Here is a 15,394-nt window from a genome sequence, read left to right as displayed (position 1 = left end):
GCTAATACAATATCTATCTCTCATCTTGGTGCGCTTTTGTGTTTTTTCTTGTTTTGCAAAAATGCTTGTTACATTATAATATATAATAAATTTCAGAGTAGTTTAAAAAAAAAAAATGCTACGTATATTTTCACGTAGTACAGAACTGATGAAAGAAAACACATGTAGGATATTGCTTGGTCTGCAGCTTTAAAGTCCATCCTTCCCAATGTGGCTCCCTTATAACCCTCATTTCTAGCACTAGATACTGCAGCTACTTCAGTAGATATTTTTTTAAATAGTTTTTTTGTGCAGCGGAAGAACGGTCTCTGTTTTTAAGCCCATTTCTGCCCACTCTGGCAACGCGCGGGTACAGAATGTGGTCCCAGCAGTTTTATAGCGCTAAGTAATTCACACCCACATTTACACACAAATGTCAGAGAAGTTTTTTTTTATTGTACTTGAAGACTTATAGCTGTACAAATACATTTACAGAAATTCACTGGTTTCATTTATGTACAATCTCTGACTTCCCACCTATGCGTGACCATTTCTAACATAAAAAAATCTTTACAGTATACGTATATTACAGTACAGGAATACAGTGATAGGCACAAGTTGTTTTTAAAAAACACAGATTGACATCTTCCATTTTGAAGTATAAAACAGTATATATTTTCAATTTACAGCTCATATTGCTGTATACCAGGAGTGACCAACTGCAGTCCTCAAGAGCACCAACAGGTCAGGTTCAAGATATCCCTGCTTCAGCACAGGTGGCTCCATCGAGGACTGAGCCACTGATTGAGCCATCTGTGCTGAAGCTGGGATATCCTGAAAACATGACCTGTTGGTGGCCCTTGAGGACTGGAGTTGGCCACCCCTGCTCTATACCATCTATTCACATTATGTTTTGAATTGGTCTATTACTTTAATTGGTCTAATATTGACATGTGGCAAAACCACCAACTTACGTTCATGTCATATTAGACCCTCTCACCTCCTCTCTTCCTGCTCCCAAAAATATGTTTGCAACTTAACCTCTGACCTTCTACAACGTACAAAAAAACCTTCTTCCAGCTCCGAACATTTGCCATTTCCATGGCCCATAAAGCCGGTAAAAAACCTGGCTCATCTCCGATACACTTAAAATCAAATACGTGATACATTCAAACATGACTTAAATCCTTCCTTACTTTCAACTACCTTCAGTTACTGAAATATAAAGTACTCGTGCCTTTAACCAATCCAAAAACATGACATGATTGTTTTTTTCTCTAACCCACTGCCCTGTGAACATATGTTAATCTTATTTCAGAATGTTGGAAAACGCATCGTCTTTGGGAAACCAATAGCCACCTTTCCACAAAAAAAAGTCTTGAAATACAATAAATTGAATGAAAAATACAAAAACCCTCTAAGCTACTTTAAAAAAAATTAAATACTTGTCAGGATACACAAATATAAAGGAGGAATGTACAGTACACAAATAAAGACAAAAACATTTCCAGTAGGTAAAGTGGAAAACTTGTTAACATCCTGGAGTCTGTTTTACCAAGTTTGGTTTGCCTGAGCTTGACTAAAAACACTAAAATTGTTGTGTCTTGATGTATTCTGCAACATAAGGATTGGCTCATGTTACCGTTTTAAAAGTGTTTGACACTGTACAGCTGAGAAAATCCCTGGTAAACAATACACTGAATGAACATAACCAGCGTCACCCGATACCATTTCAATGTAGGAATCTTCAACACAGCATACATTGTCCAGCAAAAGTGTCTTCATTTATAAATAGCAATGCCCAATGCCTTATTCCTTGCAATAACCTGCAACAGGTCAATGTACCACAGGAGAACATTTTATTCATTCTTCTTTTAATCGGATCATCCAAATCTCAAGAAAACAGACTCCAGTTTTAACAATGTTAACTGCATACCAGTAGCTGCCACTGAGAGGGGAAAGGGGGCGTACAAACAGTTAGGATCAGTGAAGTAATCCCAGCATGCTCACATTACAAGAAATAAAATGTACACATTTATAAATAACAAGTCCGTCAGAGTCAGCTTGAGACTTAAACCAAGGTCTCTTTCCGCTTGATGCTTTGCGGTGTTTTCTCTCTGATTTTGCGGCTTCCCGTCAGTGCTCTTTGGGTTTTCCCACTCTTGGGGTCTTCTGGTGTGTCCGAGCCAGGGCTGTGTGCGCTTTCTTCCAGGTCCATCTCTACCGTGCTGGATATGGAAGACCTTTGCTGTGCTTTGGTGTTGGGGGTGGGTGGGTGGTTTTCTTCGCACTCTTCGCTGAGGTCCGGCAGCTCCTTAAGTTCTGTTGGAGAGGTTTGCTGGTAGGGGGAGACCGCTGTCCGAATGCAGTTGAGCCATTGCTGCTTGTGGAACACATCATTGGCTTGCAGTGTGTGGCTCTGGCCTGGGCAGGCATCTTTGAAACGAACTCTGAAGATATTTTTAGCTAAGATAAAAAAAAAAAAAAAATACAAGTCTAATTAATATGCGTTTATGGAACAACCCTTTCTTCAATGTTTTTGTAAACTTTGCTTTTGACCACCAGGTTGGTAAAGACGTTTTATTCATGTAATCAAGACAATAAGTTGGAAAGAAATACTGCAAATAAAACAAACTTGTATGTTTTATAGAAAGATATTGCAAGGAAAATATTTGTTGTATAGTATTAAAGCAGCATTATGTATGTAAAGGTCTAAGGAGGAAACAGCACCCCCTTTCAGTGTGTTAAACATGGTTTCCCTTACGGAAAGGGCTTTGGGTGGATGGAAAAAAGAATGAAAGACCTCAGAGAAGATATATAGATATACGTGTCTAGACTGTATTACATGTCACTGTAGGCACCAGTGCAGTTCTAATAGTTTGTGGGGCCTCAGGTTGCAGATCCCGTACAAGGTCATTCAAATTTGCCTTTTTTTGCCGCATCCTGATAATTTGCAGGAGGCCAAATACAAAAACTAACCCAAGATATGCTTTAACCCCGACACTGCCATACGGGCCTATGATGCCTTGTGGAGCAAATGGGTTGCAAAATAGCTGTGTTTAAGGCTTGCCAGTAAAACATGTTCAATGGTATTTTTAATACATTTAGTAATTATAAATGTAAGAGTCCTATATTGAAGTTATAAAATTGCATACCTTTGTCCGAATTACTGAACGCGCCTCTAAAGGAGCCGCCCATCCTCACGTCCCCGTCCTGGAGATCTTCCAGGACCAGCTCCTGCACAGGGATAGGCTGCCTGTAAACCTGGTAGTAGTGACGCTCGTTTCGCGTAACTGGACGTGTTAAAACCAGGACGTCTTGGAAAAGGAAGAGATACTGCTTCTGCGGAGAGACCACAAGGTTTCACATTAACAGTGAATTTAATGCAATGTATTCCTGCTGGCCCTGTCTCCTACCATACTACTGGAACTGCAAGAAGGCAATCCCCCTGCCGTCAGCAGATCAGCCGGGGATTAGAACCCTACTTTGCATTATACAGTTGGAGATAGCTACATGCATCTTTACACACCCTTTTATCTGACCTACGTAATGAATACCAACAACTGTTTTGGGGATAAATTAACTGGCACATCGTAAACCACAAGCTCTCTGTCGGACACGAAGTGCAGTTTTGAGTTGGTAACAGCTGCTGTTCCAAGTCAAAAGTAGCAAGACCAGAAAAAGTGACTATTTTAGAGGGTGGACGGAAGCTCAGACTTGCTTTGAGCTTGCCGGTTTGGTGAAGCCCAAATAGGTATTTGGGGTAATTGATGCAACATCCATGAAGCAGCCAAAACAATACAATGTTGCCGTTTTAATGAAGATATTTGGCAGGCTATGCACCATTGTTTCAAGCAGGATATCTTGAGAGACTGGCTCTTATCATTGTGCTCTGTGTAATGTGACACTAAAGCAGGAAACGCTGCGTGATTAGGCAGCAAAATCACATTTGAATATCTGATATTATTTAATCTCTTCTTTGCAGGAGGGGACGAATAATTACACTTCTCACCCTTCTGCAGTGAACCGGGTCAGAAAAGTGTCACAAAACTGGCTATGGCAGGGGTGGCCAATTCCAGGCCTGAAGGGCCACAAACACATCAGGTCCAGGATATCCCTGCTTCAGGTCCAGGATATCCCTGCTTCAGCACAGGTGGCTCAATCAGCCCCTGCTTCAGCACAGGTGGCTCAATCAGTCTCTGCATCAGCACAGGTGGCTCAGTCTTTGACTGAGACACCTGTGCTGAAGCAGAGACTGATTGAGCCACCTGTGCTGAAGCAGGGATATCCTGAAAACCTGACATATTGGTAGCCCTTGAGGACTGGAGTTGGCCACCTCAGGTCTATAGTATTCATTTAAACCTCAGACACCAAACAATATGAGCAACAGTATACTATACTACTCAAGCTTGGTATTTATGTGCCGACATTAGAAAGACTGCAGATTAAAGCCAATGCATCAGCAAAGAATAGAGTGAAACGAGGACACTTACATGTCCGTTCTTATTCTTGAGCTCGCCGTGACACAGCAGCACCTTGCTGGACTCGATCCGCTGGTCCCTCTGCTTATCGTCAAGGTACTCCAGCTTGTCAATGTAATACTGGCATTCAGATTCCCCCTTTGTGAAGTTGATGTCTGTAAGCACTCCTTGGATTAGGCATATCTGAAGGAAACACAATTTATTTAGCTTTCTTGCCTATGTCAATCTTTTCACTTTAGCTAGTATCGAACACACAACCCTGACCCGTGTCAAACGGTGTAAGCAGCCGTTCATATAAGGAATCCCCCCCCCCCCCCCCACAAAATGAATGTACCGCAGCGCAAAGCTATATGGAAAAGGATCTAAATTATTTTACTTGAACAATGGGAACCTGGAAACAATACTGAAAATAGTTGCTAACCGACACTGCTCGCCTGTCAGATAACCGCTAAACACTGTCGGAGAAGCCCCTGCTGTGTGGAAGGAATCTCCTGTGTTATTACTATAGAGACGCCATGGAAGGGGGAACCACCACTCAAAACCCAAAATAGCAAGGCTGCTAAATGTCTACTGGGGTCAGTTTAACCCTTTGAGTTCAGCTGGGGCCGCAGCACCGGAGAGCCCCATGCCCTCCGGCACTTGCGATCGCTCCGTCGCCGATGACAGAACGGGAATCTTTTCGCTTCCACATAGATTGCGCTCAGGACTCCATGGGACCTCAGAACGCAATCTCCCACAGACAAAGCAAGCAGGACGACGTGAATACGTCTAGAGGACACCCAAAAGACCGCTTTGGCAGGCTAGGAGAGTGCAGTAACTGTGCCTCATTTCATAATGCGAGGCTGCAGATTAATAAGGGTTGCAAATGACGGTTTATCCTCTTTTACTACGAGAGGTGCTGGCAACGAGCTGCAGAGGAGGTCCCCATTGGCAGTGGAAAGCATTAAACACCAGAGTTAATGCTACTTGAAGCCTTCATTCCACCATTACTTACAGCTTCCTCCAGACTCTGGATGTCAGGATGGTCTTTAGGACTGTGCCGGATAATTTCTTTCAGTAGCAGAGGATATTTGACAAGACGGCTTCGGGGAATATCAAGGAAGCTCCACAGGTCCAGCTTGCGGCTGAAGGGGGATTCAAGACACCGCTGGAGGAAGTCCTGGACTCTGGGGTCCAGCTTTTTCTGATCCAGAAGAGCCTTTGCTGCCAATTGGTTGCTGCAATAACGTTTGTAAGCGTTCAGGCGAGGCAACTGGAAGCAGAGAAAGCAGAGGTCACCTCTAAACTCAAATACTTGTTGTAGAACAGACCAGTGGTTAATAGAAGGCTAAATACATGTTACCCATTTAAAAAAAAGGGGGAGACAAAATGACTTCTCTGTACGCAATTCTAGCAGCAATCAAGTAAAGAAATAAAGCGGGCGCCATATTAGTTGTAGTCTAAGAAATTGCTCCCCCTAAAGTTATTAACTTTGTTATTCTGAGTCGAATAGGTTATAGGGCAAGGGTGGCCAGCTACAGTGCTCAAGGGTCATGATCAGGTCTCAAGCCGTCGCTGCTGAAGCAGGGATATCCTGAAAACCTGACCCGTTTTGTGGCCATTGAGGACTGGAGTTGGCCACCAGTGTCCGTTTACTTGAATGGATGTTGACAACCGTGAGTTGCACTTTAATGAATATTGTTAAAGTTTGCCCATACACAGGCCAGGCTTTAAATACGGGCGAAAATAGTTTTAGAACAACTTTATAAATCGTACCCAATTAACGAGAATGTGACCAATCTGCCCGACTGTCCCATCCGGGCTCGTCGCTTCTCCAAGTTTAGCCAGGAATTCTGAAAGTTGTACAAGAAGAAATATGAAGGCAACGGAGACAAAGATAAATGGAATGTGCAAACTATAAAAGATGTTAATGACGGTAGCTACCTTCATGCAGGGGAATGTAGGAATCCAGATCACCAAATATGTGGCTTAGCTCTTCCGCAGACATAATAGACAGCTTCAGCATTGGGTCATGATAGGCCTTTCTTGCCAACTTCAGATCCTCGATCAGGTCCTGCTCGCCTCTGGTCATTTCAAATATAGCCTGCGACAGACAACAAGGTTGTGTTACAAATGTGCTTCCAGAACAGACCTGCAACATAGCAGCAATTACATACGTGGCCGAGTAAGAGACACTGTATATGCTCTTCGAAGCGTACCAATGTGACCTCCAGAGACACTGGCGCTTTAAACTGCCGGGCCAAAAATATAAAGCTGCAGCTGTCCTGTGCTCTCTGCCCAGTGACTCATAGAAGGCAATGTCCCATATTACTTCTCAGACAGATAAGCTCTTATCCTAGTAGAAGGCTACAGCCTGCATGCTTACAGGAGCGCTAACTTTGCACGGTCTGTATAAAAGACACTTGATAACTAGAGGGAGATTCAGCTCCACTTTATTGGCTCATCTATATTTAAAAAAATAAAACTATGTATGCAAAAGTATGTTACACTTTGGGGACTTTTCAGAGATTTCCCCCTCTGCTTATGGAGTCTCCATACTTAATACATCCTTTTATCCCCACGAAGGAATAATGAGATCTCAGATTCACAGCTAGAGGCGAGCAGGAAGTCAGAAAATAGAACGGATCACCAGCTATATCCCCAAACATATTGCCTTTAGGAGAAGTTTGAGATGAATGAGGCAGTTTCTGCTAAGAGGAAGCAGTCACAAAAAGCAAGCAAAAAAGGAGAACCGATATATTAACCTCTGCAGTGCTACTGGGGACAACAATGCCCTGCACTAGCACTGCCTGGGCTTAGTAAGTGCTGCTACACATGTGGCAACCACACACTTTACGGTTAATGGACATTTTTGACACCTGGGTGAACAGCTCAATGTAATAATAGCACCTCAAGGGGCTGAGCAAAGCTAACTGGAGGGGGAGAAAGTGTGAAAGTAGAGAAATATTTTTGCTGGCCAAGTTAAATATTACAGCTGCATATTGCTTTCTGATTTTTATATCGCAAAAGGATTTGATGTGTAAACAGCACTAAATGTTCCTGCAAAACTGGCAATCTTTCAGGCAAACAAATGTGAAAAGGGACAGAGTGTAAAGGTTCATAACAAAAGGAAATTAAACTGTTTAAAGTACAAAGCGAGATACCACCCTGCTTTGGTAAGATTTGCAGACAACAGGGAGGGGCGGCGAGTGGGGGGGTGGGGGCTTGGGGGGGGGATCTGTTTTTTTATGGGGCCGTGACCTTTACTGAAAAAGTAACCCATCAAAGAGACCATAAAAACTTACCTCTTGCCGTTTAATTTCTTTGGTGCTTAGTGTTTCCTTCATATTGACATCCAACATCTCAGACCATAGGACACTGTTTCTTCTTTTGGGAGGGGTAGGTGCAGCAACCTTGCTACAAGACTTGTGGGTGCTTCCTGGAGACTTGTTCTCAGTCCGCATTGTGAATGACTGGCGGGGAGAAACAGGTTTCAAGTCGTCATTAATTGCGCTCGAAATCTACTGATCCCAACATGTTTATATTTAGTTGGACCAAAATGTTTAGCGTCTCAACACGAGCTCTATGCACAGTATGGTGGGGATTATTCTTTATTACTCTGGTTTCAGCATTAAACGGATTGTGTTGAACATATTACAATTTGAAACAACGCCTTCAGTGCTAGATTCATGTTATGGGCTCTGCCAGAAGCAGCACAATATGAACTGTAGTTAAAGCATCTCCAGTCCTAAAGGGTCACCAACAGGTCAGGTTTTCAGGATATCCCAGCCTCAGCACGGGTGGCTCAATCAGTCCTAGCTTCAGCACAGATGGCTCAATCAGTGGCTGTAGAAGACTGAGCCACTTGTACTGAAGCAGGGATATCTTAAAAACCTGACCTGTTGGCGGCCCTTGAGGACTGGAAGGGTCCACCCCTAAGGTTAAAGTTTAAGTGCAGATCTATATAGAAAGTTTACCTGAATGGTTTGTCCAAACCGCCTGACTGCGCCATTTCTCACAGGAGAGATTAAGTTGGCCAAGGACGTGACACGCGCTAGAGGCCGGACTCGCTTATTGCTCGGCTCCTACAAAAACACACAATACATGTTGCAGTGATTAGAGTATCCACGACCATACAATTCTTTTAAGCCCTCCAGCTGAGAAAATGTTATCAAGTCACAGGCAAACTGAAAACACTGAACAAACATGGAATGCCGACTTGTATGTAATTGAACTCAGACAATGTATATTTATGTAATTTAGCTCGTCTGCACGCAAGTGATATTCTATGGGGAAAAAGTCATCTTTAAGTACATTTTCAACTACCTGGAACGGTTCTATAGGAGGCGTTTAGTCTTCATGTTTGGTGCGCGTGAATGATTAGTTGTGACTGAGCTGTTCAAATACCATTTAAAATTTACTTCAAAAGCGAAGGCACTAATAAAAAACACAATACGTGGCAAATGAGGTGTTAAGTCACGCAACTGTTCCAGTGCAAGAACTAGCTACATAAAAAGCCCACCTCACCCAAGCAAATTCAGACACACAGAGACACACACAGAGACACCTTGGTTTCTGGACTTGGTCCAATTTAGCTACAGTGTAGTTTATTTTGTATCCTGTGATAGCAGAGCATATTTGATTTGCTAATTCTAGCAAAAACAATGGAATTCAGAGGCTTCAGTTTAGTACAGCCTGATCCTTGGGAAATTGGTTTATCTCAGTTCATGATATATATCTATATCACACACTATTGTCTCTTCTATACATTAACTTCAGCTATAAACTCTAGCCTGGACTGTTTTTGGTGCTCGACATTAAGGCTGCGTCCATAGGACTGCAGCCGTGCTGAGGCGCGCGGAGGCTTAGGGAAAGCGGGTGCTTTCCCTGGCCTTGGTCCGCGCGCCGTCCGGGGGCGTGTCGGGGGGGGGGGGGGGGCTGTGACGTCACGGAGCTGGTTTGCCCTCATTGGGCGAACCGCTCACGTGACCGGCCCTGCGCTCCCTTGAGCGCTTGAAACTAAAATTTGTATAAGACCTACGCTTCCGCACGCTTGCGGAAACGTGCGCGAGCCCCTGCTAAAGCCGCTCTCATTGCAGCTGCAGGGGCTCACTGGTAAGTGAGAGCGCACCTCAGCACGGGTCAGCACCTAAGCGCTGACCATGCTAGAGGCCTTATACATCCAGGAGAGAGTTTTAATGCATTACTGACAGCTCACCAGCAACTGAGCAATGACAACTTCTTAAGAAGCAAAGTACAAAAAGGTGTACACCGTATGTACATACACGCCGATTAATGCAATTCTTTATTGGTGTCTTTATCAGGTGCTACCCATTTGCGATGCTGCATTCGGCATACACGATGCAAATTATGTTTAACAATTTCAGTAGATTACCAGCAAACGGGATGCTCACATTGCTAAAATATTCTACAACACATCAGAATGCTGATACTTCCTTTACACATCTCAGATCACAAAGCACTACGTGTTCAGAAGGTAAGGGAACTTTGACTTGGATAAACAGAGCACGGCAAATAATTAAGTACATTTGGCTCTCGATTAAGAGTTTGATTGCACTTGCTTCCATGCACTTGTTTCCAACCTAGTGATTGGCCCATTTCCTGTCTTCAAAACACCTACAGTATTTGTTCTATTGTTCAAATATTTCCTCAAACACCATGAATTGGACATGGTTTCAATGGTTAAGTGTAAAAACTGAGGGTTTATCTAATGCTATCATAACATTACAATAGCTGTTAAGTAACTGCACTTAGCATATTTCACTTCATGTACAGCCATCTTGAACAATGGTCTTCAAACGAGCCTTCCAGGGAGCCCTTGATGCTTCCAATAATATTTAGCTAGTTTAGCATACCAAATCAATCACTGGTATATTTATATTTTACTAAGCCAGCAGTATACCAAATATGGTTTAGCAGGTATATTTGGCCAGGCTTATGTTTGGAATCTTGCAATCCCACATGGCTAAACGTATGTGTACAAATGCTAGCTCATACCTGTATGTAAACAACCGAAAAATAAGCAATAAGCAGGAGACAGAGTTGGGAAGTCTTGCAAAACAGTTTTAAGTTCCAATAAAAAAATCTGTACATGTATTGATCCCAATGAAATAGTTCAAACACCAACACAGCTAGTACAATTATTTATAGCTATGTATGGCAGATTCTATCCATTTGCCACACTGAATACAGGGATGCATTTTATGTTGAATTATTTCAATAGATTACCAGTATGTGGTATGCTCACTGATGTAAATACCCTTTCAGCTAGATGTGCCAGCTCACATTCCTTATTTAATATACAATGGCTTCCTATGCTCCCTGGAAGACAGGTGTACATGCCTGCATGGCACATCTGTGTCCGTTTCACATGACATAGGCATTTGCACAAGGTCTGTCGGAGCACATTTTTTCCCCTTTCCATTTGGTAGAGGCAAAACAAAGAGTCTCTTGTTTGAAAGGATACAAACTCACACCCATTTAGAACAGAAATATTCGTCCTTCAACATGACAGTCAAACAGTCGGTTTACACAAAGCAACCACAGAAAGAACATGTTTTGCTTGAGGCACAATGTATTTCGATTTTCCAACAACCTGGAAAAATTAACAGCACACCACAAAAAGGCTGGAGAATCCACCAGAACCACCAAGAAAAGTAGAAAGTTAACCAACTCACAGCAATGGATCTACAATTAGTTTTAATCCACTTGTGTCAGCAATTGTATAGGTCTACCAGTCTATGTAGCACAGGACACAAGCTTAAAAAACAGTTTGTTACAGAGGAATACGAAATAAAAAAATAACTTTTCTCCAAGGTATCAGAACTGGAACTTGGTCTCAAATCATGGCCTTCCACTGCTGGAGACCGTGCATTCGTCTCAATCACTATAAAGACATTGCTGGGCACAGTGAAGTTGCTCTTTATTTGGATTTAAATCCAACTGATGCACACTGAGATTTGAGGTGAGCAAAGTAACCACACTGGACTACAAACAAAGTACCTCCTACTATCAGGGGTAGGCAACTCCTGTCCTCAAGGGTGACCTTCAGGATATCCCTGCTTTAGCACAGGTGGCTCAGTCTGAGCCACCTGTGCTGAAGCAGGGATATCCTGAAAACCTGAGCTGTTGGTGGCCCTTGAGGACAGGAGTTGCTCACCCCTGTTCATATTATACCAACCCTTTCAAGCAGACCACTACACCAGCACGGGTGTAATCTTTAAAAAAAACAAAAAAAAAAACAACCCCTCTTGCGGATGCATTCTACAAACTAACACACAAGGTCATTCAGGGAAAATCAGATCCAATTAAAACCATTAAGAAATGTGTCTTGTGCCAAGACGGACATCTTACAATGAGATGTTTGGATGAAATAAAAATCGATCTAATCCTTCTAGACAAAGTCCATAGTGGAAAGGTAGAGAAAGGGGGGGTGGGGGACCGATTAAAAAAAAATAAAAAAATTGTACCTGAACCCAAGAAAATGTCACTAACTTTCCTTTATAAAAAGAGGGCATTTTTTTAATAAATAATGTTTTTTTTGACGTTTGTGAGTTTGGGGAGAAAGTTTGTTTATAAACATTTTTTGCCTCTATTAAATTCAAGTTGGAGAGAAAGACATTCAAATGCATTTTTAAATAAACAGAAAATAGGCGAGAAAACCACCAGTGCAGCGTTTGTACTTCAAAAGCAGCGACTCGCAAAGAAAAGTTCTGTGTTCTGCGTATCTGTAAACTAAACGTTCAAACAAATGTCTCGATCCTGGATCACTGGGGAGTGATCACTTATAGCTCACACCAAGGAACTGGATCCATGCACAGCATGTTGAACTTGCTTCAGGGGAGCCCAGCTAGCTGCCCTGCTTTAACAAAATTAAGAAATCTAACCAAAATCCTCCCACTAGGCACAAGAATGCAGCGTTGGAGAGATTATCTTAATGCTAGAAGTGTTGCCTGCTCCCTCGCAATGAACGAGTTAACATTTTAAACAGAAAACCCTGTACTGTAAACAGTACATGCTAGGAGAAGCCGTGCAAGAGACTTCACTTGAGGGTAGCAGAGATCCGTATTTATCACATGCCGGCCAGTCTCATCCTACGCCTTCTCCCGCAACAATCCTCACACTTTGTGTGCACTTTTGAGAGTCATTCAGTTCAAAAAAGACAATCCCTACCACAAAGGCCAGGAAAACAACCCGATGCTATGGATAAGAGCTTGGCACTGGCAACAGAAGCATTAAATAAGAATTAGTCTTACGCACACACTATCAGATGTGTCACAAAAGTGGCTTTTGTTTTTTCCCCTTTCTTCCAAGGCCTTGAATCTTAGGTGAAAAGACAGGTTAAACAACTTGGTATTGTGGCAAACGCAACACTGCTCCAAACCCTTGTAAAACTAGTTTAGGACACTAGTGCAGGGGTGCTCAACTCCAGTCCTCAAGACCTCCCCCCCCCCCCTCCCAGCAGGTCAGGTTTTCAGGATATCCCTGCTTCCGCACAGGTTTCTCAATCAGTCCATGCTTCAGCACAGGTGGCTCAGAGGCTCTCAACTGAGCCACCTGTGCTGAAGCTGGAATATCCGGAAAACCTGACCTGTTGGGGGGAGGGGGGGGCCTGGAGTTGAGCCCCCCTGCAGTAGAATAAATGCAGTGCCTGTAGCCCTGTAAGAGCTCGGGTAAAATCACGGTTATATTTCAGAAGCGCTGCGGTATTACAGTAGTTGGGTACAAATCACATAGGAAGGTCGAACAAGGGATGTTGAATTCCAAACTGCCGTGCACAATATTGAGGGAATTTAAACTTCGAACTAAAAGTTACGAGGGGGAAAAAATATCTACAGGAAGAAACGCTCTGCGCATTCTCCCACATACCTGTTACTCAGAGTGCTAAAGTAGAGAAGCACTGGTCAGACTCGCTCAGTTCTATCAGAACTAGGCTAAAGGTACTGATCTACATTGGGCAGCAACAGAACACAACAATCCAAGTATTCCACCTGTGAGAGAGTATGACAATTCATTTCCCAGCATTAAGGGGAGAACAGCATAGGCGTCAACCACAATAACATACCAAAACCAACTCTGTGACCGTGAGCAGGTAAACAGCAAATCCGACACCAGAAACCTAGATGTCAGCTACATGGGACAGGTATCGTCCCATTACAGTACGGTGCAAACATTGACACTAGCCTAGGTATACATACTTAAAACACAACATTATTAGATATTCACATTAAAAGCCATTCCATTTCAAATAAAGAACCAATAGCCAAAACGTGCGTTTTTTAAAAACAAATACATACCTCCAACTCCTTAGAAGATGTATTCTGAAAAGCTATAACCTGGATAGTCCTTTTGATAGGCAAGAGACCGCCAATCTCATCATGAGCCACCATAATTTATAATATTCCCCAGACAGGATTTGCAGCTGATCCACTCTAAAGCTGCAACTTGTTCATAAACGAGTCTTCGGTGTGCTAGGAAACACTCACAGCTCCTTCCCATACTGCATACTTCCCTGGCTGCAACTGACGTGAGGGTTACCAAGCGCTCACACTACATGGCACTTTAAAGGTGGGAGGAGCCCAGCAGCTGCCTCCTGGGCGTGTTTACATGGGATACCATGTCATGTCTGTTGACAGCTGGCACACCTACAGCCTGCGTCTCAAGTTACATACAAGTTTTACTCTGTGGCCAGAAAGCATATTAGAAACTAGACTGCTGTGTGTGCAGATTTGTATTTCAAATCGCAGGAAAACAAAGTCTGAGAGAAGGTTTAACAACGTTTGCGGTGTACTGGGGAAAAGGGTCTGGAAGTGTAAATATCCTCGTCTTCAGGAGCCTGCAACCCATTGCTCTGTAGTGGTAAAGCCAAAGTGGTAACAGAGCTGCCTTCATAGCTGGTTTGATTTAAATAGTCAGCTTATTGGTAACGCGCCATTCATTCCATATGCCAAAGAATAGAATGTAAGCTCTTCAGGGAAGGAATTCATTGTGCTGCCATGATCCGCGTGCTGTAAACCAGATATCTGCATTTAAGCCCTCCAGTGTCAACGTATAGTGTACTGTGTGGCAGTCCTCTAGCACGGAATAGGTTAACCTCCTATCCACAAGATTAAAAAGGAGAAAAACAAAACCAGACTTGTTCTGGCAGATCTTAGAAGTCTGTTTTCAACGATCTATGGAAAACCTCCACTCCTTCAACTCTTAACAAAATAAAGCACGTCTGCTTACTTAAAAAATGCTCACTTCATTACCAATCTTGCTTCACAGTCTCCTAAATAAAAGTTACATTCAATATAAAATGATAGTCATTACTATTTGTATACTACAGGATCAAGCCAAACTGACATCCCCTGACCCTTTAAACCCTTATTGCCTAGGTCAGGGTGGCCAACTCCTGTCCTCAAGGGCCACCAACAGGCCACGTACTGGGAATATCCCTGCTTCAGGACAGGTGGCTAAAACATTGACTGCGCCACATGTGCTGAAGCAGGGATATCCTTAAAACCTGACCTGTTTGTGGCCCTTGCGGACTGGAGTTGGCCACTCCTGGCCCAGGCATTCCTTAGTTTGAACCTCAAAACCCCCCAATGCTTTGTGCAGTGGAACTAGCATTTGCTTATTTGTGGAATGAATTGCCATAAAACATAGGTAATTAAAATTTGCAAGAGCGTATTCTTTGATTAATACTCATCAAGACGACCCGTCATTTATTTTGTACTAAAAGTTTGCAGTTTGAGAACCAATTAATTGAGGGCAGTGATGCTTTCGTTTTAAAAACATTTGAAAATATTTGTAAACAACCGAGGGTCACCACGGTGTCTGCCTTTATGGTAAAAGTACACCCTAATTTGTTCTAGTGGTGCTGAACATGTTCAAAGCATAAGTCCATAGTGCAGGATACGGCGCGAGCTATGTAGCTTGCGCTGAAACAAACA

General features: G+C 42.9%; 1 protein-coding gene across 2 annotated transcripts in view; it reads right to left on the bottom strand.

Moving 5' to 3' along the window:
* Positions 1–413: 413 nt before the first annotated feature.
* The window catches only part of NET1 (neuroepithelial cell transforming 1), a 90,414-nt gene continuing 75,433 nt past the window's right edge, over positions 414–15,394 (bottom strand). Inside the window, exons 1-9 of one of the 2 annotated variants that reach the window (XM_075599381.1) lie at positions 13,757–14,006; positions 8,417–8,524; positions 7,745–7,912; positions 6,384–6,543; positions 6,216–6,292; positions 5,455–5,712; positions 4,473–4,643; positions 3,135–3,321; positions 414–2,445 (exon numbers count right to left, since the gene is read on the bottom strand). In XM_075599381.1, coding sequence (XP_075455496.1) covers positions 2,051–2,445; positions 3,135–3,321; positions 4,473–4,643; positions 5,455–5,712; positions 6,216–6,292; positions 6,384–6,543; positions 7,745–7,912; positions 8,417–8,524; positions 13,757–13,849 — 1,617 coding nt within the window. In that variant the 5' untranslated portion in view covers positions 13,850–14,006 and the 3' untranslated portion in view covers positions 414–2,050. Of the gene's footprint in view, positions 2,446–3,134; positions 3,322–4,472; positions 4,644–5,454; positions 5,713–6,215; positions 6,293–6,383; positions 6,544–7,744; positions 7,913–8,416; positions 8,525–13,756; positions 14,007–15,394 lie in introns of those variants that run through there. The other variant, XM_075599380.1, reaches the window with a different exon arrangement.

Source organism: Ascaphus truei, chromosome 5, assembly GCF_040206685.1.
Source record: "Ascaphus truei isolate aAscTru1 chromosome 5, aAscTru1.hap1, whole genome shotgun sequence".
Classification (NCBI taxonomy): Eukaryota; Metazoa; Chordata; class Amphibia; order Anura; family Ascaphidae; genus Ascaphus; species Ascaphus truei.
The sequence above is the reverse complement of the archived record's forward strand: the minus strand, read 5'-3'. Positions and strand labels throughout refer to the sequence as shown.